Consider the following 12,831-nt stretch of genomic DNA (forward strand, 5'->3'; position numbering starts at 1 on the left):
AAACCTGAAAAGCTTTCAAAGACTTGAATATTCCTTGGACTTCCATCAAAGTTCTTTTTGCCCTTGTTCAGTCTTTATCAAAAGAGGTACTTCTCTTCATTTTTGTTTTTTAATTGACAATTTCTGATATGACATAGTTGCCATTAATATAGTTCCAGCTTTGCTTCTGGTAAGCTTAAAGGAGAAGGAAATTTCTTTAAGACAAGAACACATCCGTAAGAACAAAATGTTGCTCTCCGTAGCTGTGTGTCTGTGTCTGGGTGATAGGGTACTTCTGAAAAAAGTCTCCAGAGAAAAATATCTTTAGGCCTTACATGACAGCCTTTTTTCTAAGTTATATGAAAAGGTTCTGTTTTAACATTAGCTTGTTTTAAGGATGCCCCAAGCATCAGTTGCAGTCCTAAATAAACACACTGGAGATCTAAGTAGTTAACTCTCTGGTTCATCAGTCATTGTGCTGCTGTAGGAGGGCAATGTTTGGCCCTTGTGCAGAAATACATTTACAATTCTGTCAGCCTCTGGTGGAGTCTTTAGAAGAATGTCATCATTAAAGAATGTGCTTGGATTGGTGGGTCTAGCCCAATGGCCACACTGTAGCTCTTGCAGCTCCTTAGCAAGCTTCAGGAGGCCAACAGAGACCTGCATAATCCTAATTAGAAGGACATCAGGTACAGGTGAAATAATGCACAGCATCAGCTGGAGCAGTTGATGCAATCACTTATGAATGCTCAAGTGTAGGTAATGAAGCATCTCCTATGGTCTGCATCAGTGCAGAGATTCCTGTTACAGCTTTGCTTCATGGTCTGGAAGAAAGAATTGTTTCATGCGTAATTCAGAATGGCATACAAGTAATCATAGTAATAGAAGGGGGAAGATATCAGAATTCTTGGGTGACCTATTATTTAGAGGCCCTCTGTGCAATGGCTGTGGGTTTTATTCCACTTTGTCATGAATGGGTGATTTAGATTTCTTAAAGAAGCCTTGTGAAAGGTATTAGCAAAAGCATTGTTAATATGGTGTTGTGAAAGTGCTGTTTAACAAGGTTCAGTGTCAATGTTCACTCTGTTCCTCTGCAGCACAGTTTGAACAGTGATTCAAAACTACAAAGGCATAAGTAAAGCTACCAAGGAACAAGTCAAAGTTATCACACTAAAAGTTTACACACAGTATTGGTCACTTACCAAAGATGTGCCATTGTAAAGGGTCTCAGCCTTGAGAGGCTCGAGGGAAGATCACTGCTATGCAGCCAGGCTGTTTAGCTGGGCTTTGAGCTCAAAGAACACTCACTTCACCTGCCATATATATGGAACACAGTGGTTGGCTTTTAGTGAAATTATATGCAGTGGGAGAGGTATGCATGAGATTTCTTGTACCCACCGCCTTTTTTGTTCCTTGATAAACGTGTCTTGGAAAAGCCACCTGCTATTCATGTGTGAATCACTTGATCAGTGTTCCAAGGGCATATGCACCAGTGCTCTCTTGTGTCACTCTGCTCCTCTGTGGGTTTTCAGAGAACACATGGGAACTAGAGGAGTTCTTGGCCAAGCTGTGGCCCAGGCCATGACCTCTCTTGGAGCCTGTACCAAACTGCTGTTAGTTTGGTCATGGGGCTGAGTGCACCCGTCATGCACCCATTACTGTGCTGGAATGTGCATGGAGCCCAAGGGTTTGCATCCAGAATGCCTGAATGCTACAGAAGTGAAAAGCTGTTATGCAGCTTGAAATACGTAGTGTAAGAAAGGTAATAAGCTGATTCAGATGGTGTCTGGTATGTCTAGAAGTGTGCTGTCCCAGAGACACAGTATGCATTTTGAGCTGCCACCGTATTTTCCATAAAAGATGATGTGTTGAGCCCTGACTGTTAAGATGTGGGACATGTCTAAAGTGTAGATGTGATCTCCTCAAAGCTACAGGAACAGAAGCGACCATCAAAAATGAAGAAAAATTTCTAGTGGCTCCTGTGGCAAATGGCAAATGAAGCTCCAAGTGCTGCATTGCTTAAAGAGGAGGAGAATATTGGTGCTTTCGCACTACTAGAAAGTGTACACAGGCCAGATGAGCAAGAAGTTTTCAGAGGTTAAGGAATCTTTCTTGTCCCCCTGTCATACTGCATTTGCTTGAATTTTCTTTTTCCTGAGCTTTACAATAGAGAATAAGATAATCATGGGGGTTTTTTTTGCCTAATTATATAATTAGTTAAATTTGATATTATGTCCAATAAATAGAAAAAATATTTAAGGGGTATGTTCTTGAAATGAAAATCAGTTCTTTCCATAATATTTTGAACTTTTTTTAAGTTGTAGGCACTGCTAAATAATGATTTTTCATCTTTAAACAAAAACATACTTTTAATGTAATTATCTAGTGCTAAAGACTGTTTTGAATTAAGCCTTTTTACTAGCATTTGCAGTAGTTGAAATTGTGTATATGTAATGATTGGGAAAAAAGTGAATTTAAACGGTGCTTCAGTAGATTACAATTGGATTACAATTAGATTGTAATTAACATGTTATCGCACCTTTGAATGAGGTGAGCTTTATCCATCAGAAACTGAAGGTGTGGTTCAGTCCAAAAATATTAACATGAGTTGAAAAAGTTTCTCCAAGGGGATATATGTGGCTCATTGAAACCTTTATTTGAACTCTCTGTTTTCTTCAGAATGCACTTTATTTGTTAATAGAGCATTCCTTTTTAGTGTTTGATAATTTGTTAGCAGTGAGTAAAACAGACAGTTGATGTTGATTTGTGGATTCAATAAACTGGTAATGATACTGGAAGTTCAGATGCTGACTGACAACAGCATCAATCCCAGATGTCTTTGAGGAAGTCTGGAAAATGTTGGTAAGTAGCAGGAAATACTTCATTAAAGTCCTGTGAAAATATTTCTGAATAATGTGTGGATTTCCAAAAGATCATGGCTGATCTGCCAAATCTAGGTCCATGCAGAATTAGATTTCTTTGTGCCCACAATAACTTGTTCTGGTATTTTATACTTTACACTCAAACCTCTTAATATTTTTCCTCTCCAATTCCCCCCTAGTGTTGGGAGACTTGAGTAACATTTTAACATAGTAAGTTTTTGAATGATTATTTAATTAGAACGAAGTCTAATGATCAATTGATGATCAGGAATGAAGCAGTATGAACCAGAGATTTAGTGAATGTACTTAATTAGTATTTTGCTTTAAAGATAAATATCAATAAAAATATTTTTCCTCATGGGGATGATTTTGCTGTTTGTATAATCGTTCAAAGCTCTGAAAACAAGCAGATGAATCTCAAGAAGTCTAACTGAAGCAAAGAATTTTACATTCAGCGTGGAGTGTACCATATGTCTTTCAGGAGCAGGATTAATGAGACTTAATAGATTTTAAATGCATCTTAGTGTTTTAAATTTGTGGCACATTTGATACATTCCTAATATAATTTCTATTCTCTTATGGTTTTCTGTTGCAAACAACATCTTGCATATGAAACAGTTTTGTTAAAATGCTATTACTGCTTTTTAATTATCTTAAATGCAAGCAGTTAATTTTAAAGATGATGTTACTTTTTTTTTCCCCCCCTCAGGAGAAAAAATGTTCAATTTCCACTCAAATAAGAGTAGTACAGTAAAAGCTTTAGGTCCAGTGGACTCTAGCAGAACAAACCATGTGTTCCATATTCTTATTCACACCTTGGGTTTATATATTAAGCCCTTTCCTTATATATCCACTGTATCTTGAAAAATAATTACTTTGGAATAATTGTTTTAAAATATAATAAAAATACAGTTTGTGACCCAAAACACATCAGAAGGGAAAATTTTAGAGTCAGGGACACATGCAGGTTGTATTTTGTTTTTGCACTTACCTATTGCTTTGACATCTAACATGAATGTGCCATTATTTTGTGAATATTATGTGCACCAAGTGTTACAATAGTGCTTCCCTTCCCTGGTTAAGTGGTTAAAAAATGGAATGGCTCTTCCCTGGGAAAAAGTCTCCTGGAAAATCAACTTCAGAATCACAAATAAATTTTGAATTAGTATGGCTCATAGATCAAGGAAAGTGCTAGCAGCTTTACAGCCCTTTCGTTCAGGATTAATCTTTTGGAATAATAAGACTGGAAGAAGGTAATGAAAGGTGAATGATATGCTTATGTTCTTTCAGTGTGTATTTTTCAGGTTTGGAGTTGGGGTTTTTTTAGGTTTTTTTTTTTTTTTGGTTTTTTGTTTTTGTTTTTTTACAAGGCTGGCCAGTTATATTAGCAAGACATCGGGTTGTGTAAGCTTGTATGAATATGAGATTTCAGGTGGGGTGGGGAGTGTCTATAAAGATTCTTAATTTCTCACTGTCTTCTGCATTTGCTTTTTCTTGTTGGGTATGCAGGCTAATATGATGGAAGATTAAGTATTGTTTATGAACAGTACAAAGTAGCTGTTTGAAGTCATCTTTTTTACCACTGAAGCTGTTAGAGGAATGAATCATTTGTAATTGCAGACTGTTAAAACAACCAGAGTTTTAACTTCTGTTATATCCTTGTACCTCTTTGTGTTGATAAGTTTTATTGCTGAATGGAATTTCGACTATTAGTTGTTTTGAAATGAGATTCAATGTTTGTGTAGCCTGAAGAAATTAATATAAGCATTAATTGACAGTAACTATATCAGGTCCCATTATGGGTAAGAATTTAACCTTAGACATTATGTTTACATAGAAGGGAATGTATCATGGTACAGAAAGAGCATAATGTGATTAGCATATATTGGTGATGGGGTTTTTTTAAATAATCTCTTTGGACAAATACTTCTAGGTTTAATCTGCAGCTCTTCTGAAAAATAGCAGTTAGGATATGTGTTGAAAAATTCATTTTATAAGTAACCACATTTTAAAATACGCTACAAGAGAGCATGCACTGACAAGCACTAAAAATTTTAGAATTAGTTTCTCTTTATCTGCTTGCATCTCTGCTCAGCTTTTCAGCTCCTCTGCTACTCCACTTTTTTGTATTTTGAAAGTGAAGCACAGTAGTGTTTTATAATACTTGGTTATTGGTTATTATTTTATAATAATTGGTTATTAAGTAAACCATCTTCTAACATGAAATAGTACCTGGAGTCATCTCCATTCACAAAATCACATATGATTTCGCAGTTCTTGGTGACTGTAATGACTGTGTGAAAATGCACGTTTAATTCCCAGTTCATATGTCTGACTGAAGAGAGCAGGCAGTCATAAAGATGATGGTTCTGTTTCAACTTTGTGGTTTCTCATCTGTTCCTTGCATTTCAGCTGTGTTTCGGATATTGGTATGGCACCCAAGCAGCTCCCAGCTGCTGAACCATGCAGCGTGGGGGGCCTTGATTATCTCCCTCTGCTGCAGAAGACAGGTGGTTATCCCTGAGTTATCCTTGCAGTGGCATGATGTAGTTTGAATCCCTGCTCAACAGTGCTGCACTGTCAGCTTTTTGTGGTTTGCATCTTGTAGAGAAACAGTTTCATGAGGCTTGGTACTATAAATGAGCTATGTGCAGGCCACATACAGTGTCTGGAGAGATCAACCTTGCCCTTCTAAAAGAAGAGATGAAAACAAGCATTCTTGAAGAATGGAAAGTTTTTACAGAATGCTGGAGCTGATTTAATTGTTAGTTGTTGTAATTTGCCTTGTCATATCTTAAAGTACGAGTATTTGGGAGGGGCTTTTCTATACTGGCCTTTGATTTTACATGGAGAATCCAATATTGTCTCCAGTATTGTATCTACAGTGGTAGAAAGAGCTCTGTATCTTCAACTCGATCTTCTTGATTGTTAATCTTGATTGTTTCTTTAGTTTTTTGGGGTTTTATTGGTTTGTTTTGTTTTTTTCCTCCTGGATTTCTGTCCCATTGTGGATAAATTCTGAATTTGCTGCTGTTAATTCAAAATTTGTCTAGTCTAGCTATTGTAAATTTATGCATAAATACTTGTAAAACTACTTAGTTTAAGTACTTATTCATTGTGGAAACTTGGTTTCAATGTGATCACCCTATTCTTTATGAAAAACATAACAAACTTGGCTTGTATAGCTTTCATATAAAGCCCTCTTATGTAAAAGCAAAATACTAGTTTTATTCCCTTATACAGGGATTGGTTTGTATTTGTGTCCATGTCTAACTGTTTCTTTTCTTTTCTCTTCTTTTACTTTAAAAGGTATTTCTCAAGAGTGACCGGGTTGCAAGAATGGTCCACAGTGGAGGATGTTCTGCAAGTGACTTTAGAGATGTTTTTAAGAAAAACATAGAAAAGAGAGTCCGAAGTTTGCCGGAAATTGATGGATTAAGCAAAGAGACAGTATTAAGTTCTTGGTTAGCCAAATACGATGCCATATACAGGGGAGAAGAGGACTTGTGCAAACAGCCAAATAGAATGGCCTTAAGTGCTGTATCAGAGCTGATTCTGAGCAAGGAACAGCTTTATGAAATGTTTCAGCAGATTCTAGGGATCAAAAAATTGGAACACCAGTTGATTTATAATGCCTGCCAAGTAAGTATTGGTGTCATTCGGTTTGTGTCCAGAATATTTCCCCTCTGTCAGCTTCCTCTGAAGGGTCCAGTGCTTCCCCCCTGTGTGTAGAATCCCTCAATTTTTAGGTACATCTCTGCAGCCAAGGAGATGAGATGGCTCAGCAAGGAATCTTTGCATGATCTGATTGGGGCTGAGCACTTGGATAAAGGATATGCAGGGTATATGCTACAGGGGTCTCCTTTTACAGTGTCACAGCTCACACAGGTTGAGTGATTCTGAGGAATGTGCCGTGGTCTGACATTTGCATACCCTCTGATAAATGGCATATGCATGCACATACATTTCTGAGCCTGTGTTTTAATCTTTGAAAGAAATTTTCTGCCATAAATAGATGACAGGTGATTCAGGCTCCTGTTGGACATCCAGTGTCTAGAAGGTTAGCATGTTAGAACTAAATGCTCTTCAATTCAAGCATCCTCTACAAAGCTAATTTTCACATTTCTGCGTTGTTGTTCTGTTGGATAAATTATTTTTCCTGTAAATTACTGAGGCCAAGACAGTCCATTCAACAGTCATGTTTAGATTTATGTGTATAATCTCTTGCTAATCAGTAATATAGTTGATACGTAAAAATATTTTATTTTCCAGTGTCCATAGTGATAGAAGTATAAATTAACAGTTACATAAGGAGGAGAAACCTGAAAAAAAGAAGGTATTTTTGCAAGTCTCACAACCAAGCAGCGCAGATGAAGCGTTTAAACTGAGCTCACGCAGCTTCATACACTGTCTATAAAATAGTCAACCAGATTACAGCTAAAATGTTTTTCATATACTATGCAGAAGGGTGGTTTGTAGTTATGGGCCATCTTAATATAGGAACAAATTATATGCGTTAGTGTAACATGAAATCATGTATCTGTTACATGATGGAAACATCTGCAGTATGTAACACTTCTGCTGCATCAAATTATGAGCAGTGTTTTGAATTAAAAGAAATAGAAAGTATTCCTTTTTTTTTCCCCCCCCCCATTTGTCCCCTCTTTTTTTCCTTTGGCCTCTAAATTCACATTCATGTAAATCACTAAGCCTCTGGGATACATGGGTTGGTAATAAGATGAAGAAGCATTGAAATCTGGGGGAATAATTCTGCTTAATTTTGGGAGGGTTTTATGTACAATGGAACATAGAGGCATGGGAGGCAGCTTGGATAAGTCCTCAGGAGGTCATTCAGTCCAGCTTCCTGCTCAGAGCAGGGTCAGCTGTGAGGACACACCAGGTTACTGAGGGCTTTACCAGGCAGGTCTTAAAACTTCTAAGAATGGAGTGGAGACAGACTGCAAACCTTCTGGGAAACCTGTTCCATTATCTGAAAACATGAAAAAAACTATTTATTGCCAAGTGGATAACTTGTTACTTATAGTAGAAATTCCATATGGATTCTTCTCTCCTCTGGTGTCTGGTGATTGCTAAATCTTGCTTTATGCATTGCTGTGGGTGGTCAAAATCTGCTGTTAGACTGCATTGGGCTAGAGGAATAGAAACAGGTGTGACCTGTAGAACTCTGAACAATTAAACAAGAAAATTGTTCCCTTAGTCTAGAAGTGGTTTTGATGATACATCCACTAGGTTATTGTATCTATTTTGGTTTGTATCTGTATAAAATTTGATGGACCAAAACTGTTTGGCAAATATCAACAATTTCCCGTCTTAAATTCTTGGTCCATAATCCATGGAGACTGAAACATCCCAGTGGCTGATTTTCATCTAACATGGTAGAATTGTGAGCACGTCTTTTCTCTTCTTTTACTTGCAAATTAACAAGAAAATAACCTTGTTGTGGGTAAGAAGGGAGAAAGATTGAGCACCCTGATGTGTGCAAAGATGACTCAGTGGGATTAAGAGAAGTCACTTCTCTTGCTCTTGCTGCTTTTGAGCACTGGAAATTGTAAAATCTCTGTGCAGGTCTCTGAAGTGCACAGTGTTTATCCCGGATTCATGTAAGTATTGGAGGATGGGAAGTGATGAAAATCTACCTCTTCAGGAGCAGATACATGAGCACCTATGTACTTCAAGCTGGAGAGAATGGAGAGGGAAAGGCTTCAAGGCTATACCCTTGTTTGGGGTTCTAGCTGTCTGCAGATTTTCGTTTTCTGAGGCAAGGATGAGGTTACTTTGCTAAAGCAAAAACTTTCATTATGTACTCCAACAGAGTTGCTTTCAAGAACAATTTTCATATCCTGTTGCTGTGGTCCAGTCAAGCACATAATAGACCAAAGTTATGAGGAGAAGTCTGTTGCAAATTAAAAGACAACAGTTATACCTAATCGTGCCAAAAAGTGCAGTGTAGACAGCAACCAGTCTCTGATAATGTAATACCTTTATTCCTTTGGCAAAATCCCTTATTTCTCATTATAGTTTTAATAATATTTTAGTTTAGGCTGTATCTTATTCCTTTCTATTGACAGTGAATAGAAGATGAGATGAATTTAGACTCCTATTTCAGTCAGCACCAGCAGTTTTCATTCTGCCCTAGAAGCCTCTATCTGTCTTTGTATGGAAATGCTCACTTTCATTTCCCTTTGCTACTGCTGTTTAGAATACTAGAGACATGCAGATAATGATAATCAATAGTGTCTGGGAGCAGTGAGATAAGTCCAAGTCCAAATAGATGTTAAAATTGTATTTTTGATAGAGGTTTTGATTAGTTTGGCTTCCAGCCTGTGCTTCTAGAAGAGAATCAGATATATGAAATTCTGTATATCTTCCAGCTCTGACAAAGAGCTGCCCTTAAAAGAAAATCTGTACAGTTATAATTTGTGCAGAAAACTGTTCTTTCTTTCCCCCCCCATTTTTTTTTTTTTAATACCTTTCAGTACTTTGGAAATAGGAAACAGAAAAATGTCTTACAATGTTGATGATAAGAGTAAATTATCCTGCTCCTACAGGGCTGCTAAGCAGACAAGGGTGCTCTGTATAACCGTAGGAGGTATTGTCTGCCAGCCTCCTCCTTGTGACTTCTTCAGCATTTAGAAACTTCTTTATTTTCAGCAGCTTCTGCTCCCCAGCCTGTTCAAAATGGAGCATTCCTTTCAGCTCTTAAACCATTGGTGTTGACAGGTCTGCCGGGGTGTGGGTTCCTGCGGGTCCATACTGGTTGTCTTTGTGTGATAGCAGTGAGAGCCAGTGTTCATTCAACAGCAGAAAAACCTAATCAGAAATAAAGTGAACAGTAATACATCAACTGTCTTGATGCCTTGAGAGGCTGACCTAGAACAGAGGCTAGACAGAATTAAGAATAAAGTAGGTGTTTATTGAAAGGCCTTAAAGGATACACCTTGGGCAGTACAAGAGCCTGGCCAAGGCTACACCCAGGATGGACCCAAAAATGGTCACAAAATGGACCACTGGTCATGAGGTCTGACATTTTTATAAGTTTTGGTCCATCTGCATGTTGGGGTTAATTGTCCAATCACTACTTCAGGTTATAAAGTCCCATCTTTCTTGTTTTCTCTCTCCAGTCCACTGTTGTTTAAGCTTTTGGGCCTGAAACTTGTAACAATTTTCCTTGGTCTCAAGCTAGAAAAGGAATTGTTTTGTCTGCCTACCTTGTGAAGAGAGCTCACTAACACTTCATATGAAGCTCCAAACTACACTACTAGGTAGCACAGAATATCAAAAATATAAAAGCTAAAACTTAAGTCATCACTCTGACACTGTCAAACAGAATCCACATAGCTATAAGAACTTCTTGCATTTTTCTTTGAAGAAATAACTTTTTTTCACAATCTTAACATACACCAAGTGCCTAAATTTGTACGTAGGTAGTGAACGTTAACAAGATGTTCACATTAGGATGCTGAAGACTTCAGTGATCTTGTTTTCAACTTCACAATTCAGAGAAAAGCCAGCAGCTGCTGTCAACCACCCACATCTCTTTGTGATTAAAAGATTCAATTTTGTAAATGTTAAGACTTTCACCTGATTTTTATTTACATTGTGTTGCCTCAAGCTGTGTTACATGATAAAGAAATTATTTCCAGTTATCAGGGACTTAATGAGCTCCTTGACTTGCATTTGAAAAGCTTGGCCAGCCTGTTTCAATTTCTATGATTTACAGAGATCAAACATGATACTTTTATCCTTTTTCTTTCATTTTTTTTTTAATTATTCACTGATATAGAAGGTAACTTTGCAGTAAGTCAGACTGAAAATCAAACTCAGACTGGTTTGTGATCATACACTCTTATTACACCACTTCATCAGTACCAGAATATTTTTTGGCAGGTAAATTGTAACTCCACACAGAAGTTTATTTTATTTTGAAATTGCCTTTATAGGGTTGCCTTTTTTGACTGATCTAAATCCCCTTCTTGAGTTCCCAGAGGAGAGAACAGTACTTTTCATAATGAAAGAATGCAAATTGCATTCTGTTTTCTAACAAGCAATATTTTTTAGTATAATGTAACTGGTTTTAAGAAGAATTATTTCTTAAGTGTTTTATACTTGGCAGTTTTGGAAATCAACCAAAAACTAATTCTTTTGGAAACAGCTTTAGAAGGTACTTTGCTACAAGATATAACTATCTGCTTGAAATCCTTGTATTCTGTCTGATCCTTGATTATCTTTAGCTGTTGCAAGATATAACTGTATAAGTGTCTAATATTGGTAACAATGGATTATATTGTATCTTCCATAATAAATATTTTTATTTTTAATTCTAAGACTAGTTTCTGTCAAGAATTTCTTCTGACTGAAGTCTGCTTGTGGTGTTCAGTACAACTGGAGTCTTTCACCCAGCACTTTTCTGAAGTCCAGTTAATTATGCAGTTTTGGAAATAAATCAGATTAAGGGCAATTTACTTTGCAGCAAGGCCTTTGTGACTTTTGCTTGTTTTTAGTTCTGATCCTTTCCTTGGTAAAATGATGAGAAATGATGCAGTTATTTCACAAATCACAGAATTTCCCATGCTTCTGGATATTTTCTGTACAAACTTCCATACCCTATATAATTTATGAGGACAAGTGTGAGTTTATGAAGCACAAAGAATAATATCTTTGTAGAGAAAGTTTCAGTGTAGTGTTGATAATCTTCTTGAAGTTATTAAACAAGTAATAAGATTCTGTTTAGTTTTTAGACCAAAATTTAAACATTCGTTAATTCTTTAAGTTGAGACTTGGCACAGGAAGAAAAAAAATTGATTTGGACTGTATATTGTAGAGCACATAAATATGTATATCTGAGGTTTTTGAGTCACAAGAAAAGACACTGACTGTGAGATGCTATAATGTGACCAGGGCTTCTGTTGAGCCCCATGATCACCAATAACTGTCATTCCTTACTTCATGCACGATTATACCTTATAAAACCAAGTAACCTGTGAAAAATATTGGCAAGGTCCGTTGCTGTGCATCAGGTGCTGTACATGTACAGAGCTCAAAATGTCCTTTCACCTGGCCCAAGAAACTCCTTTTGCCATTTAAAAAACCTAAATTCGCACACCACAGTCGCGTTCTCATCAGCTGCTTTACACAGGAGATCTGCTGCTTTCAGGCCCTGCCTGCTGAGAGTTCACTGCTGGGTAGCTGATGCACTGCCCCAGCATGGGGCAGGGGTTTTTTGCTCTTTAGATAAAAGACAGTTTTGCAGACACTGCAGAGTGGTTGCAGACAGGGCAGGAGGGTAGAAGCTGTCATGCCTCTCAGTGGGCAGAAAAGACTGTAGCAGTATGAGAGATAGAAGAAAAGCAGTGATTTTGTGGGATTGTGGGAGGCTGTAGAGTTATAATTAGTATTCAAGTGTTGACTGGATTTTTATATGCTACATGTTAGTCTAGAAGGTTTCTGCTCATTGTCATGGGATAATGGTGATGGCCTCCCTTACAGAACAGGTCAGTCCTTTAAAATTGTCCTATGTGTCTGTCAACCTGAAAAGTGTTTCATGCCTTTTATAGCAGAAAAATTCAAATAAGCACACTTCAAGCTTATTCACACATCTGCTTTTAGTTTCTAGCACCTGTAAATACCAGAATATATCTTCCTCTAAGCTGTCCTCCCCCCAAAAAATAGTTTGCTTTCTGACTGATTTTACCCTCTTCAATGGGAAGAAAGATCTGCAACTGTTTTTTTTCTTACACAGAATAATTCAAATCAAATATTTCAGTGAAGAAATTAATTGTCATTTCCTACAGGATTTTGGATGTTGCATTTTATTCATGAGATGTCACTCTTGGTTACATGCTTATAGGACTTTAATATGAAGATATTTCAGTAGATACATTTTCTTTTTCTTCTTTTTTTTTTTTTTTTTTTTTCTGAGATGTCACTCTTGGTTACATGCTTATAGGAC

The 12,831-nt window shown here is 37.1% G+C and overlaps 1 protein-coding gene across 22 annotated transcripts in view; it reads left to right on the plus strand.

Annotated features, from left to right (window-relative positions):
• Nucleotides 1–12,831, plus strand: part of CADPS2 (calcium dependent secretion activator 2) — a 281,050-nt gene that overhangs the window by 86,160 nt on the left and 182,059 nt on the right. For 21 of the 22 annotated variants that reach the window (XM_015627846.2, XM_033514317.1, XM_015627830.2 and 18 more), the window contains exon 3: nucleotides 6,171–6,503. The exons of the other annotated variant lie outside the window; for it this stretch is intronic. In XM_015627846.2, the coding sequence (XP_015483332.1) occupies nucleotides 6,171–6,503 (333 nt within the window). The remainder of the gene's footprint in view (nucleotides 1–6,170; nucleotides 6,504–12,831) is intronic. 22 annotated transcript variants of the gene reach the window in all.

The sequence above is a fragment of the Parus major genome, chromosome 1A (genome assembly GCF_001522545.3).
Source record: "Parus major isolate Abel chromosome 1A, Parus_major1.1, whole genome shotgun sequence".
Lineage (NCBI taxonomy): Eukaryota > Metazoa > Chordata > Aves > Passeriformes > Paridae > Parus > Parus major.